Source organism: Amphiura filiformis, chromosome 4, assembly GCF_039555335.1.
Source record: "Amphiura filiformis chromosome 4, Afil_fr2py, whole genome shotgun sequence".
Taxonomy (NCBI): Eukaryota; Metazoa; Echinodermata; class Ophiuroidea; order Amphilepidida; family Amphiuridae; genus Amphiura; species Amphiura filiformis.
Window position 1 is genome coordinate 5,298,531 of NC_092631.1, and position 18,075 is coordinate 5,316,605.

Consider the following 18,075-nt stretch of genomic DNA (forward strand, 5'->3'; position numbering starts at 1 on the left):
TACGTGAAGGCTGTAAGATGTGGTAGAAATCATCCATATTTTTACTGTTTTGGCCTCAAGCTATCCCTGAGAATAATTTGTGGGTATCGTAGGTTAGTATAGCTTTGGATGTTTATAATGTTCAGTTTATTTGATGCATATTATGAAAGATATACGAGCGCAAGTGTCATGTACCTCTTTCGCTAATTCATAAATATATACATTGTAATTGTAACTGCAAGACAAGTTCAGAGTCAATTCAGCAGCGCTTGATTGATCAAAATGCGTGCATATTTTAGGCCAAAATACTCAGTTACAGTAATTTTTGATATGTCAATTATTTGAACCTTAACCCATATCGTTCAGCTTATTTTCTAACATTGGAGCTAAATGCTGATAATTTTTATGTCAACAACCTTTTGTGACCTTTCTGCATGCCCTGCCAAGTGATGCCCTCATCAGATCAGATGCAGCTAATTTTAACTTGTTATTTATCATGACTCATGGAGATTGGCATTATAATAAGATGCTTTACCAGGAACAATAATCTTGCCTTTCACCATTTATTTTTGTATGCAAATTTTGTGACATCATCAATCGTGATCACTATGGCCTTAGATTCAGCTGAATAGTAATACACCAGCTGATTGGACAAATATTACCAAAGACTTTTATAAAGTGACTGAGAACATTAATGTTAATTGTGTGTGATATACTAGTACCTCACCAAAGAAGTGTACATTATTTTTATATTATGTTTACAAAGCAGAAGCTACATTTTTTATGTTATATCAAAGACTTCAGGATTATATTTATCCGTCCAAAAGGAAAAGACATGAGTGCTACCTGTACTTTTAATCAGGAAATTGTTTCAGAGGATAATTGCATATCATGTGCATTGTTTTATGCAGATTAGTATAAAGATGATTTCATAACCAATAGGCCATATTATATTTTCATAATGAGCCATCATTTGATAATCAAAAAGTTTCAGATATGTCATGTAACCCAGAAAAGTTATAATCTAGTTAAATGGTGAAAGTGTTGTGTGTACATCTCAGTGATTATGGATGATATTTCTTAATGATGATTTATATTCTTTTGTGTATAGTAATATTTATATTTATGTATGTTCATGCACCACTTGTTCATTCACATTCACCCTCATTCATTTTCATTCGTTCATTCATTCATTCATTCCTTCCCATTCATTCATTCTTCCACTTAACCTTCCACCCATCATCCACTCATCATGTTCTTCATACATTTATACATTCCATTCATATTACAGTATACTAACTTCATAACACTGTTGGATATTTATATTTTTATGTAAAGAGTTATATTTTGTGAGTTTACACTTGGGTTCATAAAACGAGTTAATAGTAGAGACATGTATGCTATATGAAAAGGTTCGCTCACTACTCCTAGGTATACAATGTGTATTACTGTGTGAGAGTTTTCTTTCAAAAGCCAGTTTCAGAAACGAGAGCACATTAATTCTTGCCCATGTGGTTCCACAGGTTATTGTCATAGGCCCTATATGATATTTTGCTGCTTTACCCATGTGAGCGAGCATTTTCTATAAATAAATATTCAATATGAGTGAAGCCTAATGCAGAACTTAACTATCGTGAAAGCTGTGAATGAATAGTATTTTGTAAAAGGACAGTGACGCCATACCTTAAACATACATATAAATATTGTGTACTCAGATTAAGTGCAACTTTTGTATATTATCTCTCCGTGCTGTAGGTAATCTATAGGAGGAAACCCACAATATGAGCACGCCCTCCATGCTATATATACGTGTACAAGTTAAGTTACACAAATCCATGTACCAATCCATGTACTGATTAATGATGATGATCAGGGAACTAGTAGTAGTAATAAATGACTCGTGAACCAAGCTGCCGAAACGTGTTGGATTAAATTGTCTACCTTGCCGACTGGTGTTCGTATTTCAAGCGGGTCCTGGATATTTTGATATCCAGGCGGGCCAGCCGCCATCAGTTTAAGCAAAATAATACTAACCTGGGGTCGGGGCACGAGGCATCCTGACAAATATTTCGAGCCCGTCCCCAGCGCGGTACAAGTGGTGTCAGAAGTGGGATCCTAAGAAAGACTGTTGGTAACACTAACGCAGCGGTAGACCAAACCTTGCAGGAATTAAGTGGTACTCACTTCACTGTGCATCAAAAACATGTCGTGGCCAAATCAAGTTAAGTTGAGTGAACTTAAGGAAGAAGAAGACTGTTGGGGAAGTGATGAAGACGAAATGGTCGCCCAGAATAGTGACGATGATAGCGATGTACAGTCAGAAAGTAATGGAAATCGGCATCAAGGATTGGATCCTGCGGGACCCCAGATAGATTATGATGAAGGAGAAAGAATGAGAAGTATGCTGCAACAGGAGAGACACCGCACTGACATCGCTATCTCGGAAGTTGCAAAACAGATGACCAACACTGTAATGCAAGGGAATAAAGATTTGGACCAATCAATAAGGGCTCTTCTGGAAAAAGTTACAGAAGTACAGCAACAACAAGCTCACATAGAAAGTCGGATGGGAACAATGGAAATCGAGGCACAAAGAAGCATATTGTCCAAATATCCAGCTTCCCTGACTAATAGGGAACAATCATCACCAACAAAGGCCGAAACAGATAGACGGACCACAGTTGATTTTACACCAAGTACATCAGGATTATATGCAAGGGATCGATATGACCCAGAAATCGGGTTTAGGCTACAGCCACAAGTATTTAATAGCATGGAGGGTGGTGCTCATAGCAGTCGAGGTGGAGAGTCTAATTTTGGTCCAGATTTAAAGTGGGCAGAAGAGCAGCGTATTCCAACTGATGTAAATATGCCGACTATGGTAAACAGAGGTATACCTGCATTTGTGGATGCTTTATCTGCACCTTCAGCGGATAGCATGATCCTGGCGGGGGGTACTAGACCCGAACCCAGACCCAGAGTCCTGGGCAAGAGTGATGTCATACCACCATCTTACAGAGTGTCTGGTAATACATTTTCTCCATTCTCCACAATCGCGATGGAAGACAGTAACGTAAGTGAAGGTACCGTAACTGGACATGAGAGAGATTCACCATTACAGTGGGAGAACCATGGGCCACCATGGGAAGCCGATGACAGGGCAACGGTTCCACTTCATACATCGACTGGCAGGAAAGATAGGTCATGTCCACCGACAACACCGAAGACTACAGCGGATGATATTACTGGGAAACCATGGCCATTGAGGCGTGAGCAACGATTATGTGGAAATGAAGATTTTGGACGGCGATTCGGGTCCAAGTATAGGAAAGAACAGAAACCTAATAAGTACGATGGCAAGACCCCTTGGAGGACTTCTTGAACCATTTCAAGGCATGCAAACGGTACAACCGATGGACTGATGACGAAGCGACTTTTCATCTGTTTGCAAGCTGCACAGGGGATGCCTTAAGCGCCCTTACAGTGAATGAAATACAGCTAGAAGGGATGACTTACCAGGAATTAGAGGATGAAATGACACAGGAGTTTGGCCCACGTGAGTGTGCTGAGAGTTACTACTTAGAACTCACTCGTAGAGAGCAGCGCCCAGGAGAAACTTTGTATAAACTAGGTCAAGATATCAGGAGATTGACACAAAGGGCTCACCCAAAGACAGACAGGAAAGAGAGAGACCGCGTTGCTACAGAATGCTTCAAAAAGGCAATCGCAGATCCCGAAGTTCGCAAAGATTTGTTCAGAATTCGGCCAAGTACCTTAAATGAAGCCATTACAGCAGCTATAGAAGTTGAATCCTACTATAACACAGAAAAGGTTAGAGGAAAGGCTAGGACCAACATCTACACTAGACCAATTAGTAAGCCACAGTCAGAAGCTGATAGTGAATTTCTGCGCCGTTTCGAGTCCCTGGAACAAAAGATGAGTAATACTTTGGTGCAAATACAAAGGATGCAAGCTGCTGAACAAGGGCGAAGGGGAATGGAACGACAGGTGCCAAACCCTGACCAGAGATCCCAATCTAGGCGTGATCTACCCCGTTGTTATGTATGTAACCGCCAAGGACATAAGGCTGCTGACTGTTGGGAGCAGGGAAACGGACGCCAGCCAACCCAGAGGGCCATGGGGAGGCTGCCGGTGGGACAGACGGGCCCGAAGAGACAGATGCAGACCACGGAGAAGCAAGGAGAGATGAAGGAAGCGAGTTACGAGAGATCATCGGGGAACAATTCGAGACAACCAGCGGCGAACCAGCAACATTAACAGCACCGCACCGCAAGATTACTAGTCTTTACACTGCAGTGGAAATACGGGGTGTGCCCCTCCACATGTTGATAGATAGTGGGTGCGAGAACACTATATTAGCATACTCTGTGTATTTGAGTATTCCAGAACATAACCGACCAGAACTTATACCTCTTAAACCAGATGAAGATGTCAAACAAGCGGATGACAGTCCACTGGAAGTGAAGGGTAGAATAACAGTTGAATTGAAGGCGGGACCAGTACGCCAAGTGTTAGAATTGTTGGTTTCAGATATACGCCACCAAGGACTATTGGGCATGGATTTTCTTTCTATTACCGGAGCTGACCTTAGCACTAGTAGGATGGCTTTGATAATACGGGGAGTAGAGATACCGTGTAGAACAGCGGAGGATAATTATTTTTGTACCAGAGTTGCCTTGGTTCAAACAATTCAGATACCACCACTGCAAGAGAGGTTGTACAAGGACGGGTTGTAAAGCCCTTAGTTACTAGTGAATGGGGATTGTTGGAGCCGTATATAGATGGGGTCCCTCAGTCGAAAGGAGTTGGCGTTGCACGAGCACTAGTGCCAGCAGGAGATACCATCCCTATACGCTTGTTAAATGCACAAGATGTACCCCGAACTATTAAGAAGGGAACAGCAGTAGCTTCTCTGACACCAGTATGTACGGAGAATGTACTTGAGGCGCCATCGGAAATTACTGAAGCTGAACTGCCTGCCGATACTGCACAGCGAGAGTTACCTGAACATTTGACAGAATTATACCAACGTAGTGCGACTGAGCTTAATAAGGAGGAGCAGATAGAGGTGCAAGAACTCCTATGGCAATATCCAGATATATTCTCCAAAGGCGATGATGACTTGGGTAGGACCAGCTTGGTGAAGCATTCCATTGATACGAAGGGTGCGCATCCAATTCGTCAACCACTTAGACGTTTGCCACTGGGTCAGAGAGAAGAAGTTGAAAAGCAAGTAGCTGACCTGTTGCAACGGGGCCTCATTGAACCCTCTGACAGCCCTTGGTCTAGCCGGTGGTGCTAGTTAAGAAGAAAGACAGGAGCTTTCGCCTGTGTTTAGATTATAGGAAATTGAATATGGTTACCGAAAAGGATGCTTTTCCGCTTCCTCGCATTGACGACAGTCTAGATGCACTCCATGGAGCAAGATGGTTTTGTACGTTGGACTTGGCTGCGGGATACTGGCAGGTCGAATTAGATGACGATGCACGGCGGAAATCGGCGTTCGCAACTACCAGCGGACTCTTCAATTGGAATGTTATGCCATTCGGCCTTTGCAACGCCCCTGCGACATTTGAGCGTCTTATGGAAAGGGTCTTATCCGGATTGCACTGGAAGACTTTACTCGTCTATCTTGATGACGTCATCGTTTATGGAAAGACTGTTTCGGAGACTGTCACTCGCTTGGAAGAGGTGTTCAAAAGACTCCAGACCGCAGGACTGAAACTAAAACCAGCAAAGTGTAATCTATTCCACTCGAAGGTTACATATTTGGGCCATGTTGTATCTGCACAAGGTATACACACTGATCCGGCGAAGATTGAGGCCGTGAGCGACTGGCCTACACCTGCTACCCAAACGCATGTTAGGAGTTTTCTTGGATTGGCCTCCTATTATCGCCGATTTATCAAGAGCTTCACAGACGTGGCTCGCCCATTGTTGAAATTGACAGAGAAAGCAACGAAGTTTGAATGGAGTACCGAATGCGAAGACTCTTTTCAGAAGTTGAAGACTGCTCTTATCACCGCACCTATATTAGCCTACCCACAACCGGATGGACAATTCGTACTAGACACGGATGCTAGCGCATTTGCTGTGGGAGCAGTATTATCACAAGAACAGAACGGAGAAGAACGTGTGGTGGCGTATGCAAGCAAGTCTTTGAAAAGAGCAGAACGCAATTACTGTGTTACGAGAAGGGAACTGCTCGCTGTCGTTCTGTTTCTCAAGAAGTTCAGACACTACCTGTGGGGAAGAAAGGTGAAAGTTCGCTCTGATCATGGGTCTTTACGCTGGTTATGTAATTTTAAAAGTCCCGAAGGTCAGTTAGCGAGGTGGATAGAAGTATTAGGAGGTTACGACATGGAATTAGAATACAGACCAGGCCGACGCCATCAGAATGCGGATGGATTGTCCCGCATTCCTTGCGGACAATGTGGAAGAGTTGAGAATAACAAAGAAGAGACAGTTAATAGTGAATGTGGAAGAGTTGAGAATAACAGAGAAGAGACGGCTAGGAATGAATGTGGAAGAGTTCAGAATGACCAAGAAGAGACGGTTGGGAATGAGTGTGGAAGAGATGAGAATGGCAAAGAAGAGATGGCTAGGAGTGAAGAGGTACCTGAAAAGACCACAAGGCTCAGTTGTCTCAAGAGACAAGGTGGAGATACTACCCTCTCGACCAAGAAGTCTGTTACGTGGAAGCCAGATGCACAATTGGTAGAAGTCAGGTACTATCGGAAGAGTCGTTCACAGCGAAGGCATCATCGTAAAGACTCCAACCCCTTTTCAGAGAACAGACAGAGTCAGTCAGAAAGGGAAAACTCAGCAGCAAAGCATGCCCTTAAGTGGTCAGCAGAAAATAGCAAAATCTACAGAGTTTGTACAGCTACAGTAGAGCCAACATACAACCTTGATAGTATAAAGACAGAACAGAGGAAAGATTCCTCTATGGCACCCCTGATAGTGTTGATAGAAAACCAGCAAGCCAGACCAAAGTGGGAAGATGTGTCCCCTGGACCACCAGAATTGAAGACGTACTGGGCACAGTGGCAACTCTTGGCTGTAAAGGATGGAATCCTTTATAGAAAGTGGGAGAGCGGAGATGGAAAGGAGATACGTTGGCTGGTTGTTGTACCCAGAACGCTGAGACCTGTAGTGCTAAAGGAATTACACAGCTCAAATACAGCAGGACATATGGGGGAGAAGAAGACCCTATTGAAAGTACGCTATCGCTACTTCTGGGTTGGTATGGCTGCAGATGTTCGCTCCCATATCAGGAGATGTGATGGGTGTGCACGGAGGAAGGGACCACAGAGGCACCGCCGAGCTTCCTTGCGTCAATATAGAGTAGGAGGACCCTTAGAGAGAATAGCTATAGACGTTTTAGGACCTCTCCCAGAAACTGAGTCTGGAAATGTATTTGTGTTGGTGGTCGGAGACTACCATACCAAGTGGATGGAAACATACCCAATTCCAGATCAGACTGCCGAGACCGTCGCCACTAAGCTATTTGAAGAATTTGTTTGCCGCTTCGGCGTTCCTTTGGAACTTCACTCCGACCAGGGAAGAAATTTTGAGGCCAAAGTATTTCAGGAACTCTGTCGAATGTTGGGAATATCCAAAACGAGGACAACGCCGTACAATCCAAAATCAGACGGCATGGTGGAGAGATACAACAGAACTATAGCAAATGCTGTGTCGCTGATGTTGGAGCCAATTAGACAGCAACGTGATTGGGACCGATACCTTCCTCATGTTGGGTTCGCTTACCGGTCATGCGTACATGAGACTATCGGAGAAAGCCCCAATATGATGATGTTGGGAAGAGAGGTGACACTACCATTAGATCTGATAGTCGAAGGACCACCAGATGAACCCGATTGTGACACAGATTTCGTTGAGGAGCTTCGGGAGAGGATAAGATTGATCCATGATAAAGCCCGACAGGTAGCGACAATGAATACGAGGAGACAGAAGAAGAACTACGATAGACGTGCAGTAGGTGGAACATTCAAAGTAGGAGAGTTTGTATGGCTACTTCAAAAGGCCAGGAAGCCAGGGCAGGCAAAGAAGTTATCACTTCCGTGGGAAGGCCCATACCTTGTCATAAAGGTACTGGCAGATGTAGTGTTTAGAGTCCAGAAGACTAGTAGAAGTAAGCCTGTAGTAGTGCATGGCGATAGGTTGAAGCCATACAGAGGAGAACCACTAGATTCTTGGGTAACACCAGAAGTTCACCAGGAAGACACTGAGCAGACATCAGAAGTACCCCTAGAAAGCACTCACACAGAAACAGTTGATGGAACTGGAACAGACGAGGAACAGTTCGCCCACACAGATACAGTTGATAGAACTGAAACAGACGAGAGACAGTTCGAGAACTTACTGTCAGAAGAAGTACAAGAGGAGAGCTTCCCTCCAGATGAGGTGGAGCAAACGACCTTAGTACCTGTGGAAGGAGCGCATGGAGTCGACAGTGTTAGTGAAGAAAGCCAGGAACCAACTGTTCAGCTGCGTCGTTCGACCCGGCAGAAGCGGTTACCCGTGAGGTACCTTAAAGCTGAGAACAATATGTAATATATTTATAAGACGTCTCATAGACTACAAGAGTTTGTCCGGAGGATCCTATACTTGCTCATCCATCTGGAAACAGCTCTTCAACCAAAATCAATTGGTGCATTGGAAGAATGACCTTTGAATATGCTGGATACTAAAACTCTCACACCATAACTTGAGGTCAGATTTAGAAATAGGATTGTTGAATGGAGGTTGATGAATTAAGCCATTGGGATTTATACCGTTTTTGCTCATTAGCATGAGAGTTAACCCGGAGGTGACTTGCTAAGTGAACATAAGGGTTCCCATCATCAAATAAAAAGTTTGGATATCTACTGACACCTTGCAGCATCACAGTTGGTGAGTGTCATCTGGAATTTATCAAAAGTATGAGACAATCAGCATATCATAGAACATGCTGGATTGGCCAAATTGGGATTTATAGAATAGAATATAATAGATTGGCCAGATAGAGAAGTAACCAGCATTCCTGCTCTCCATGTACATCATCATGCAATGTTTTACAGATATATCTTCAGCAGAGGTATTAATGGCAGTCATCATGGTCATAAGCAACTTGATGCAACATCCAGCATCTGGACTTATTGCTAGAAAATTCTATCATATCAGCTTGAAAATGAAAAGGAAATCATTTATTTAGACATACTGAAGCATTGTCTAAGAAACAATAGTAATCCAGACTATATGAAAGTAGCCATATATCTACATCTGATTGACTGTGACCACCGTAGTTGATGCAATATTTCCTACATTGGTTATGCTATTACTAGCCCCATCCTGATATGGACATTATTTATGGCTTGCAGTGACTTTACCTGTGGATGTGAACATGGATTTTACATTTTTCCTGATGGACTAATTATAAGAAATATGGAGAGAAGAACAATAGCATAAACAAGGTTGATGGCCTTACCATGCGTATAATGATGTAAAGAAATCAACAGCAACACTCTTAATACACCAATTGAGAGAAATGAGACAAGTGACAGTGAGTGGATGATCTAGAACCCTCAGTTTAGGAGTGTAAAGTTGGACAGGATGGAGTCAACGTCACTATCACCTAGGAGTTTTCATCCCGTGGCTTGTGGTGTAAGATGTCACTGGTTGACCAGTCAGAACATTTGGAAGATGTTACTAGGAAACATATCCTTTACATGTAAACAAAATTTTGTTCAATAAGTTTTATCAGCTCTTTGCCAGGGACGGCTAAAGGCTTGGCGGGGGGTTGTGTAACAAAATTTCCCCTCACACGACCTTCCCCCTTTAAAGGAGAATTTTGTATGTTTACAATGTACTTCATGTGTGCGCGACCTCTGACCTTTTTGTTTTGATACTACACGAGTGATACGTGAAGGCTGTAAGATGTGGTAGAAATCATCCATATTTTTACTGTTTTGGCCTCAAGCTATCCCTGAGAATAATTTGTGGGTATCGTAGGTTAGTATAGCTTTGGATGTTTATAATGTTCAGTTTATTTGATGCATATTATGAAAGATATACGAGCGCAAGTGTCATGTACCTCTTTCGCTAATTCATAAATATATACATTGTAATTGTAACTGCAAGACAAGTTCAGAGTCAATTCAGCAGCGCTTGATTGATCAAAATGCGTGCATATTTTAGGCCAAAATACTCAGTTACAGTAATTTTTGATATGTCAATTATTTGAACCTTAACCCATATCGTTCAGCTTATTTTCTAACATTGGAGCTAAATGCTGATAATTTTTATGTCAACAACCTTTTGTGACCTTTCTGCATGCCCTGCCAAGTGATGCCCTCATCAGATCAGATGCAGCTAATTTTAACTTGTTATTTATCATGACTCATGGAGATTGGCATTATAATAAGATGCTTTACCAGGAACAATAATCTTGCCTTTCACCATTTATTTTTGTATGCAAATTTTGTGACATCATCAATCGTGATCACTATGGCCTTAGATTCAGCTGAATAGTAATACACCAGCTGATTGGACAAATATTACCAAAGACTTTTATAAAGTGACTGAGAACATTAATGTTAATTGTGTGTGATATACTAGTACCTCACCAAAGAAGTGTACATTATTTTTATATTATGTTTACAAAGCAGAAGCTACATTTTTTATGTTATATCAAAGACTTCAGGATTATATTTATCCGTCCAAAAGGAAAAGACATGAGTGCTACCTGTACTTTTAATCAGGAAATTGTTTCAGAGGATAATTGCATATCATGTGCATTGTTTTATGCAGATTAGTATAAAGATGATTTCATAACCAATAGGCCATATTATATTTTCATAATGAGCCATCATTTGATAATCAAAAAGTTTCAGATATGTCATGTAACCCAGAAAAGTTATAATCTAGTTAAATGGTGAAAGTGTTGTGTGTACATCTCAGTGATTATGGATGATATTTCTTAATGATGATTTATATTCTTTTGTGTATAGTAATATTTATATTTATGTATGTTCATGCACCACTTGTTCATTCACATTCACCCTCATTCATTTTCATTCGTTCATTCATTCATTCATTCCTTCCCATTCATTCATTCTTCCACTTAACCTTCCACCCATCATCCACTCATCATGTTCTTCATACATTTATACATTCCATTCATATTACAGTATACTAACTTCATAACACTGTTGGATATTTATATTTTTATGTAAAGAGTTATATTTTGTGAGTTTACACTTGGGTTCATAAAACGAGTTAATAGTAGAGACATGTATGCTATATGAAAAGGTTCGCTCACTACTCCTAGGTATACAATGTGCATTACTGTGTGAGAGTTTTCTTTCAAAAGCCAGTTTCAGAAACGAGAGCACATTAATTCTTGCCCATGTGGTTCCACAGGTTATTGTCATAGGCCCTATATGATATTTTGCTGCTTTACCCATGTGAGCGAGCATTTTCTATAGATAAATATTCAATATGAGTGAAGCCTAATGCAGAACTTAACTATCGTGAAAGCTGTGAATGAATAGTATTTTGTAAAAGGACAGTGACGCCATACCTTAAACATACATATAAATATTGTGTACTCAGATTAAGTGCAACTTTTGTATATTATCTCTCCCGTGCTGTAGGTAATCTATAGGAGGGAAACCCACAATATGAGCACGCCCTCCATGCTATATATACGTGTACAAGTTAAGTTACACAAATCCATGTACCAATCCATGTACTGATTAATGATGATGATCAGGGAACTAGTAGTAGTAATAAATGACTCGTGAACCAAGCTGCCGAAACGTGTTGGATTAAATTGTCTACCTTGCCGACTGGTGTTCGTATTTCAAGCGGGTCCTGGATATTTTGATATCCAGGCGGGCCAGCCTCCATCAGTTTAAGCAAAATAATACTAACCTGGGGTCGGGGCACGAGGCATCCTGACAAATATTTCGAGCCCGTCCCCAGCGCGGTACACTAGCTTCAGACTCCGTATTGTACGTACAATATTGTATGTACAATACTTTTCGTGACGTCAAAAAGTATTACACGTGCAATAAATATACGTGCCACGACGAGTTGAATCAGATTAAATAACGCGCTATAACCCTGACGGTTCATTGTTTGCTAAATCCAAGCGAGGTCACCAGAAAATTTATGCAAGAGAAATTTCTACTGCTGCTGATGAAAAATCCTAGAGTGCATTTGGAGGTTTTTTCTGCACTTTACCAGTAGCCCTAATAAATTCATAAAACAATAAAAATCAAATAAAGATTTAGGGCAAATGTTTTTACTCACTGCTCATCTGATCCACTTTCCCAGGAAACTAAATACCGATACTCCTTAGTTTTCCCTGACTTTCCAGACATAATTATGAGTAAACATCAAATTTAATGTTTACAAAACAATCAATATATACATTCTTTTGCATTTTGTACATAAATATTGATATCAATAATGTAGGCCTACAAACATTAAAAAAAGGGGTCTAAGAGTATGTCTATTTTTAATAATATACTAATTCCGCCATGCCCAAACATATCTTATTATGAAATCGTGTAATGGAACACAAATTCCAATCAAAAATAAAAACAAATTTGTTATCAAATACACTAGGCCTATACATTGTATTATAGGACTTTAATAGATGGTTCATTTTAATTAATAAATAGATTAACACGGGTAATGGACAAGAAATATTTGGCAATACCGGATTTACCAGAGAGCCAGTGGATAAAGAAATTAATTAAAATTAAAACAAATTAAATGAGAAAATGAAAGCAAGGACATTTGGCGAAGTATTGTTTTAGAATTCGAAGGAGTCCTAAATGTTATCCTGGCCCCAGGACACTGATTAATGTAAATTCGACCCATAGTTATTTTATCTACTTTTGCCAGCATTCAACCTGTTCAATGTGATTTATGCCTATTTTTAATAAAATTCCGAAATCTGACGTATCAACGTTGTATCGTGCACGAATTATGATTCGAGACTATTTCATTTGACACGGTTGTATGGATTTCAGAAGATCGGTCCTAAATAGATATCGATTAGAGAATTACAGCAAGAGGCTTTGAGGATGCCGTAATCCTCTTGACCATCAACCAATCAGAGAGACATGTTTCAGAAATATATTCGTAGGCTTGAAACTCTTTCAACTCTGAAATATATATTTCAAGTAATCTCGTTTCACACTTTGGCTTGCAATAAAGCCACGAAGGGGCGGTAATGTTAATATACGATTTTAGTCAAATATTGGTGCAAATATACGATTTCGGTCAACTATTTGGCTATCCTTTGCCCAAAATGATGAAATGTTTATTAGTAACAACAACTCTTAGGGCGGTTTTCGAGTAATTTTAACGAAAAAAAAATGTTTTTCATGCTGATTTGTTTTTGTAACAAGTACCGTATGTCATTTCAAAAAGAAAGAAAAAAAGGCGGATATTACTTTTTAAAAACTCAACGCATTACTATTAATACGCCTATAATTAATGAATGAAAAAGTATAGAAGGCGTTGCATCCGGTTCTGATGAGGGGAGGGACACAAGCCGTTTTCGGCAGTTTTCCTATGGGATTTTCTAATATTTCAGATCAATGGGGGGCCTTTCGTGCCCCTAACGCTACGGTTACTGCATTAACACGTTTATGGATGTATTGTGATGATCATAAGTAGGCCTATCATAACATGCATCAACGATATCAATATGTAACAAGGTGTTGCAAATTCATAACACAGCGTGTTATAATGTAACGAATGCTATGCCAAAACTTTAAAAAAAAATTAACAAAAATATCAGTATCAATAAAATCAGAACCAGAATAAATACAAAGACCTACAAATAATACTTTTAAACTTTCTAAATCAATATATGACTAAATATCAGTATAAATGAATCTCTAAATCAATTAATCAATCAGTTATTAATCAATCAATCAATAAATAAATAAATAAATAAATAAATAAATAAATAAATAAATAAATAAATAAATAAATAAATAAATAAATAAATAAATAAATAAATAAATAAATAAATAAATAAATAGGCCTAAATAGATAAATCTATAAATAAATAAATAAGATCTGAATGTACCATTTATATTATTATTACAATTTTAATATTATTAATATTAGTATTAATACGACGTAGGGGTACCTGCAGGTAATATGGGACCATTAAGGACGTTTAGCTTATTTGCATAAAAACTAAAGAAGATATGCCCACAAGAGATTGTTATGATGAACAACCTGTCCTTTAAGATTAATAAAACAGGCAATGTTACCTTGTTTTTATGTTTGTTTGGACGCTATGACGTCAAAATGACGTCATCGTCAAGTGTATGGGACACTGTGTTATCTCTATGGTGAAAATCAAAAAGTTCAGAAAATCACTCTTTTGTTCTAAAAACATTTTTGTTACATGATTTTGAATGTTAAATGCAAATTTCTACAAGAAAATTCAATTTTCTAAATAGTTTTGCTTTTCGCATTGACAATGCACACAATTTCCTATGTGTCCCATATTACCTGCACCCATTCAGTTGAAAATCAGAGAAAATAATCATTTATAAAGGAAAGTGCCACTTGTCAGTGGAATTTTACCTGCTGATAAGCTTAACCCATCACCTAAAGATCATAAAAATGACAAATGCCCCCTCAGTACCAGAGTTTTTGGATACACAATCATAAAATGTGACGTCATTGATTTTATATCAGGCCAAAAAAACGACATACATTTTTGGGCAATTTCACTCTTTTTGGCATTGATTTCCAAGAGTTTGATACACAGACTCCAAAACTGCATTTCTAGAAGCACAATTGATGTCTCTAAACACTTAACAAATCAACTTAAAGTGTTTACCTTCTCTAAGCTACTTTTTGTTAAAATGAAAACAGGTGTCCCATATTACCTGCTGTCCCATATTACCTGCACCTACCCTATTATTAACTTTAAAAAAGGTGCCCATTGATTAGGCTATATAATAATTCAAGTACAGTTGAATCATGGTAGGTATTATGATACCTACCATGGTTGAATACAAGAAGACATTAAAAGATGTACATCATTCCGTGCACTCACTAAATTTAGAACTCTTAGAAATTTGGCAACTCCGTATCAATTAAGCAACCTATGATTGTAGCAAAACATATATTTTCCCGGTACATACTATTTATTGCACGTGTAATACTTTTTGACGTCACGAAAAGTATTGTACATACAATATTGTACGTACAATATGGAGTCTGAAGCGCGCTTTGCAGTATGGCTCGCCTTTGTGTAGACCATAAATTACATACCTCAACTTTGACGACTGGATATGAAGGTGGCGGGGTTTCAAATGCCATGGTTTCTTATTTCCTATTGAAATATATCGACCCGTTAAATTCTTCAGTGCCTAAATGATATGACAAAAATAATAATAATAATAATAATAATAATAATAATAATAATAATAATAATAATAATAAAGCGTAAAAGAGTGTACACTATTTTGAAAGGATAATCTAAAAATGCCCATTTTGCCAAATCACTTGGTATCATTGAACTTTTCACATCTATTAAATTGTTTTGGTTTGTACATGTATCTCCTCACTTTTTATATACAAAACAGTTCAATATTTTTCTCTAATTGTGTTCCATGTTTGGACTACAGGTATTACAATGTATGCTTTATTTTTGCCTTCCTCATATTTACAAAACAGTATGATGTTTCACAACAAAACCAACTTTGGTGGAAACATACATGATATCAGAAATATTCTCTCAACTTTTAGCATCCTCTTTGAGTGATTTTCCTTCGTTCAAATCTCAACACCGCATACCAACATGACCAATGTATAATATATCTTATACATTGGTATGCTCAAACTCGTGTGATAACATACACTTATCAGATCATACGTGCATGAAAGCCACGAACCCCGGGCCATGAACACTACGAATAGTATAGCTGACCTCATGTTCCCTATGCTGACTCGGACCACTCTCGGGACCAGTCATCGTATTACTCTTAACACTATTGTCTATACTACAACGGTACACTGTTTACAATAATACGCTGGCGAAGTTACGTAATAATCGGATTAACTACCATAGCAATGAAAACAATTTTTGAATATACCGCGCTGCACTGATACTTTCACGCGGTACCTCTGCATTGAACCATATCATGCTGATCACTTGCACCTGTAAGATTAGTATCTTTGAAAAGACCAGTATTGTGTTCAATCTATGATTGCAGACATACACAGGTGATTGGTTCAATCTGCTTGTAGTGCAGCGCGATATGTTCAAAATTGTTTTCACCTATTGCTGTGGTAGTTAATCAGATTTATTACGTAACTTCGCCAGCGTATACATTCTTTAATATGAACTTAGTGTACTGTATATATCCCGGGTATATAATTATGCACATAAAATGCTTGCCATTATTTTTCTCTGCTACATGTTAATGTAAGTGGGTCGATGTCGGATGTGTTTGGACTGTGTTATGGTGTCCCACAAGGATCAATTATTGGTCCTAGGGCATTTACAGCTTATTCCCAATATGTTGCTACCATCATTCGGCATTACGGTATAATGTATCACATATACGCTGATGATGTTCAATTATCCCTTGTTTTCAACCCCAAAGTTCCTGGTGATGCTGCATGTGCTCTGTTTAAACTGTCATCTTGTGTCAGAGAGATTCATTCTTGGATGACACTAAATAAGCTCAAACTGAACAATTCAAAAACCGAATTCTTCATTGCAGCATCACCACATAACTTAACTCGTCTGTCTGGCACTACGTTGTGCATTGGAGCCACTGAAATTGTTCCATCTTCATCCATCAGGAACCTAGGTGTCTCCTTTGACACTTCATTGACCATGTCATCTCATGTAACTGCTCTTTGCAAGTCTCTGAATTTTATTTTGTGGAACATATCACGTATACGTCGTTACATTGACCAAAATACCTGTAGCTGTGCAATGAGAGCCCTTATCTTGTCCAAATTGGACTACGCCAATGCACTGCTCGCTGGATGCAAGGCTGGTGACATCACACGCCTTCAACGTCTGCAAAACAAAGCAGCTCGCATAATTTTCCAACTCCCTCGTCGCCACTCAGCTTCAATCTTATTAGACACACTTCACTGGTTGCCCGTTAACAAACGAATCATTTTCAAAGTTCTCCTGTATGTTTTCAAGACTGTTCACAACCTGGCTCCTTACTATCTCACAAATAGCATCACAATTCACAAACCATTAAGACAAGGTCTCCGCTCAGCTCTGGATGTTAACCGTCTCGCGACTCCGAAATACAACAGGAGGTTCAGCGATGGCGCTTTCAGTGTTTGTGGCCCCAAATGGTGGAATGACCTTCCTATAACCATCCGCTCATCTCCCACTGTTAGTGCCTTTAAAGCCAGTTTAAAAACCTATCTGTATTAAGTTGTTTTCATTTCATATGTTTCCTTTTCTGCATTGCTGTGGTCAGTATAGCTTCTGTTTATTAATTTTTGTTGTATGTAAAGCGCATTGCTCAATTTTGGAAATGCGCTATATTAAGCGTCGTTTGTATGTATGTACATGATATAGATAAATGTTTCCATAAATACCTTCAGATACTATGTAGATTCCGATGATGAGCACTGTGTTGAACACGGTATGGAAGTTATAATGTTAACCGATGTCTCATGCACAGTTATCTTAATACTAATAATGGCGTGTCCGTCCGTCCCTCTGTCCGCGCGCTATCGCGTTCGCGTCCGCAGAGAAATAAGTGTTCAAGACGTGTTTTTGCTATCTTATGAAGATAGCAAGCACAAATTGCCTCAAAAAGCCTTCTAAAGGTCTCTAAAGCTGACAAAAAAATTACCAACAATTCGTCTAACGTTATAGACACTGGAGAAGGTTGGTTTTGTAATTGAGCTGGTTTTTACAACTCTTTTTTCGGCATTTTCTGCTTCTGAAAAACTTTCATCAACGGGAGTAGACAAAACAACGCTGGAATGGATCTCGCGTCCGTGACGCGCTACCGTTATCTTCATGGAGGAGCGGCCGCAAGA

The 18,075-nt window shown here is 39.4% G+C and overlaps 1 protein-coding gene across 1 annotated transcript; it reads left to right on the plus strand.

The window, feature by feature from the left end:
- Window positions 1–16,489: 16,489 nt before the first annotated feature.
- LOC140149649 (uncharacterized) lies at window positions 16,490–17,458 on the plus strand. Its single transcript, XM_072171729.1, has one exon. It carries the CDS (start codon window positions 16,490–16,492, stop codon window positions 17,456–17,458), a length of 969 nt encoding a protein of 322 aa, XP_072027830.1.
- The last annotated feature ends 617 nt before the right edge of the window (window positions 17,459–18,075 follow it).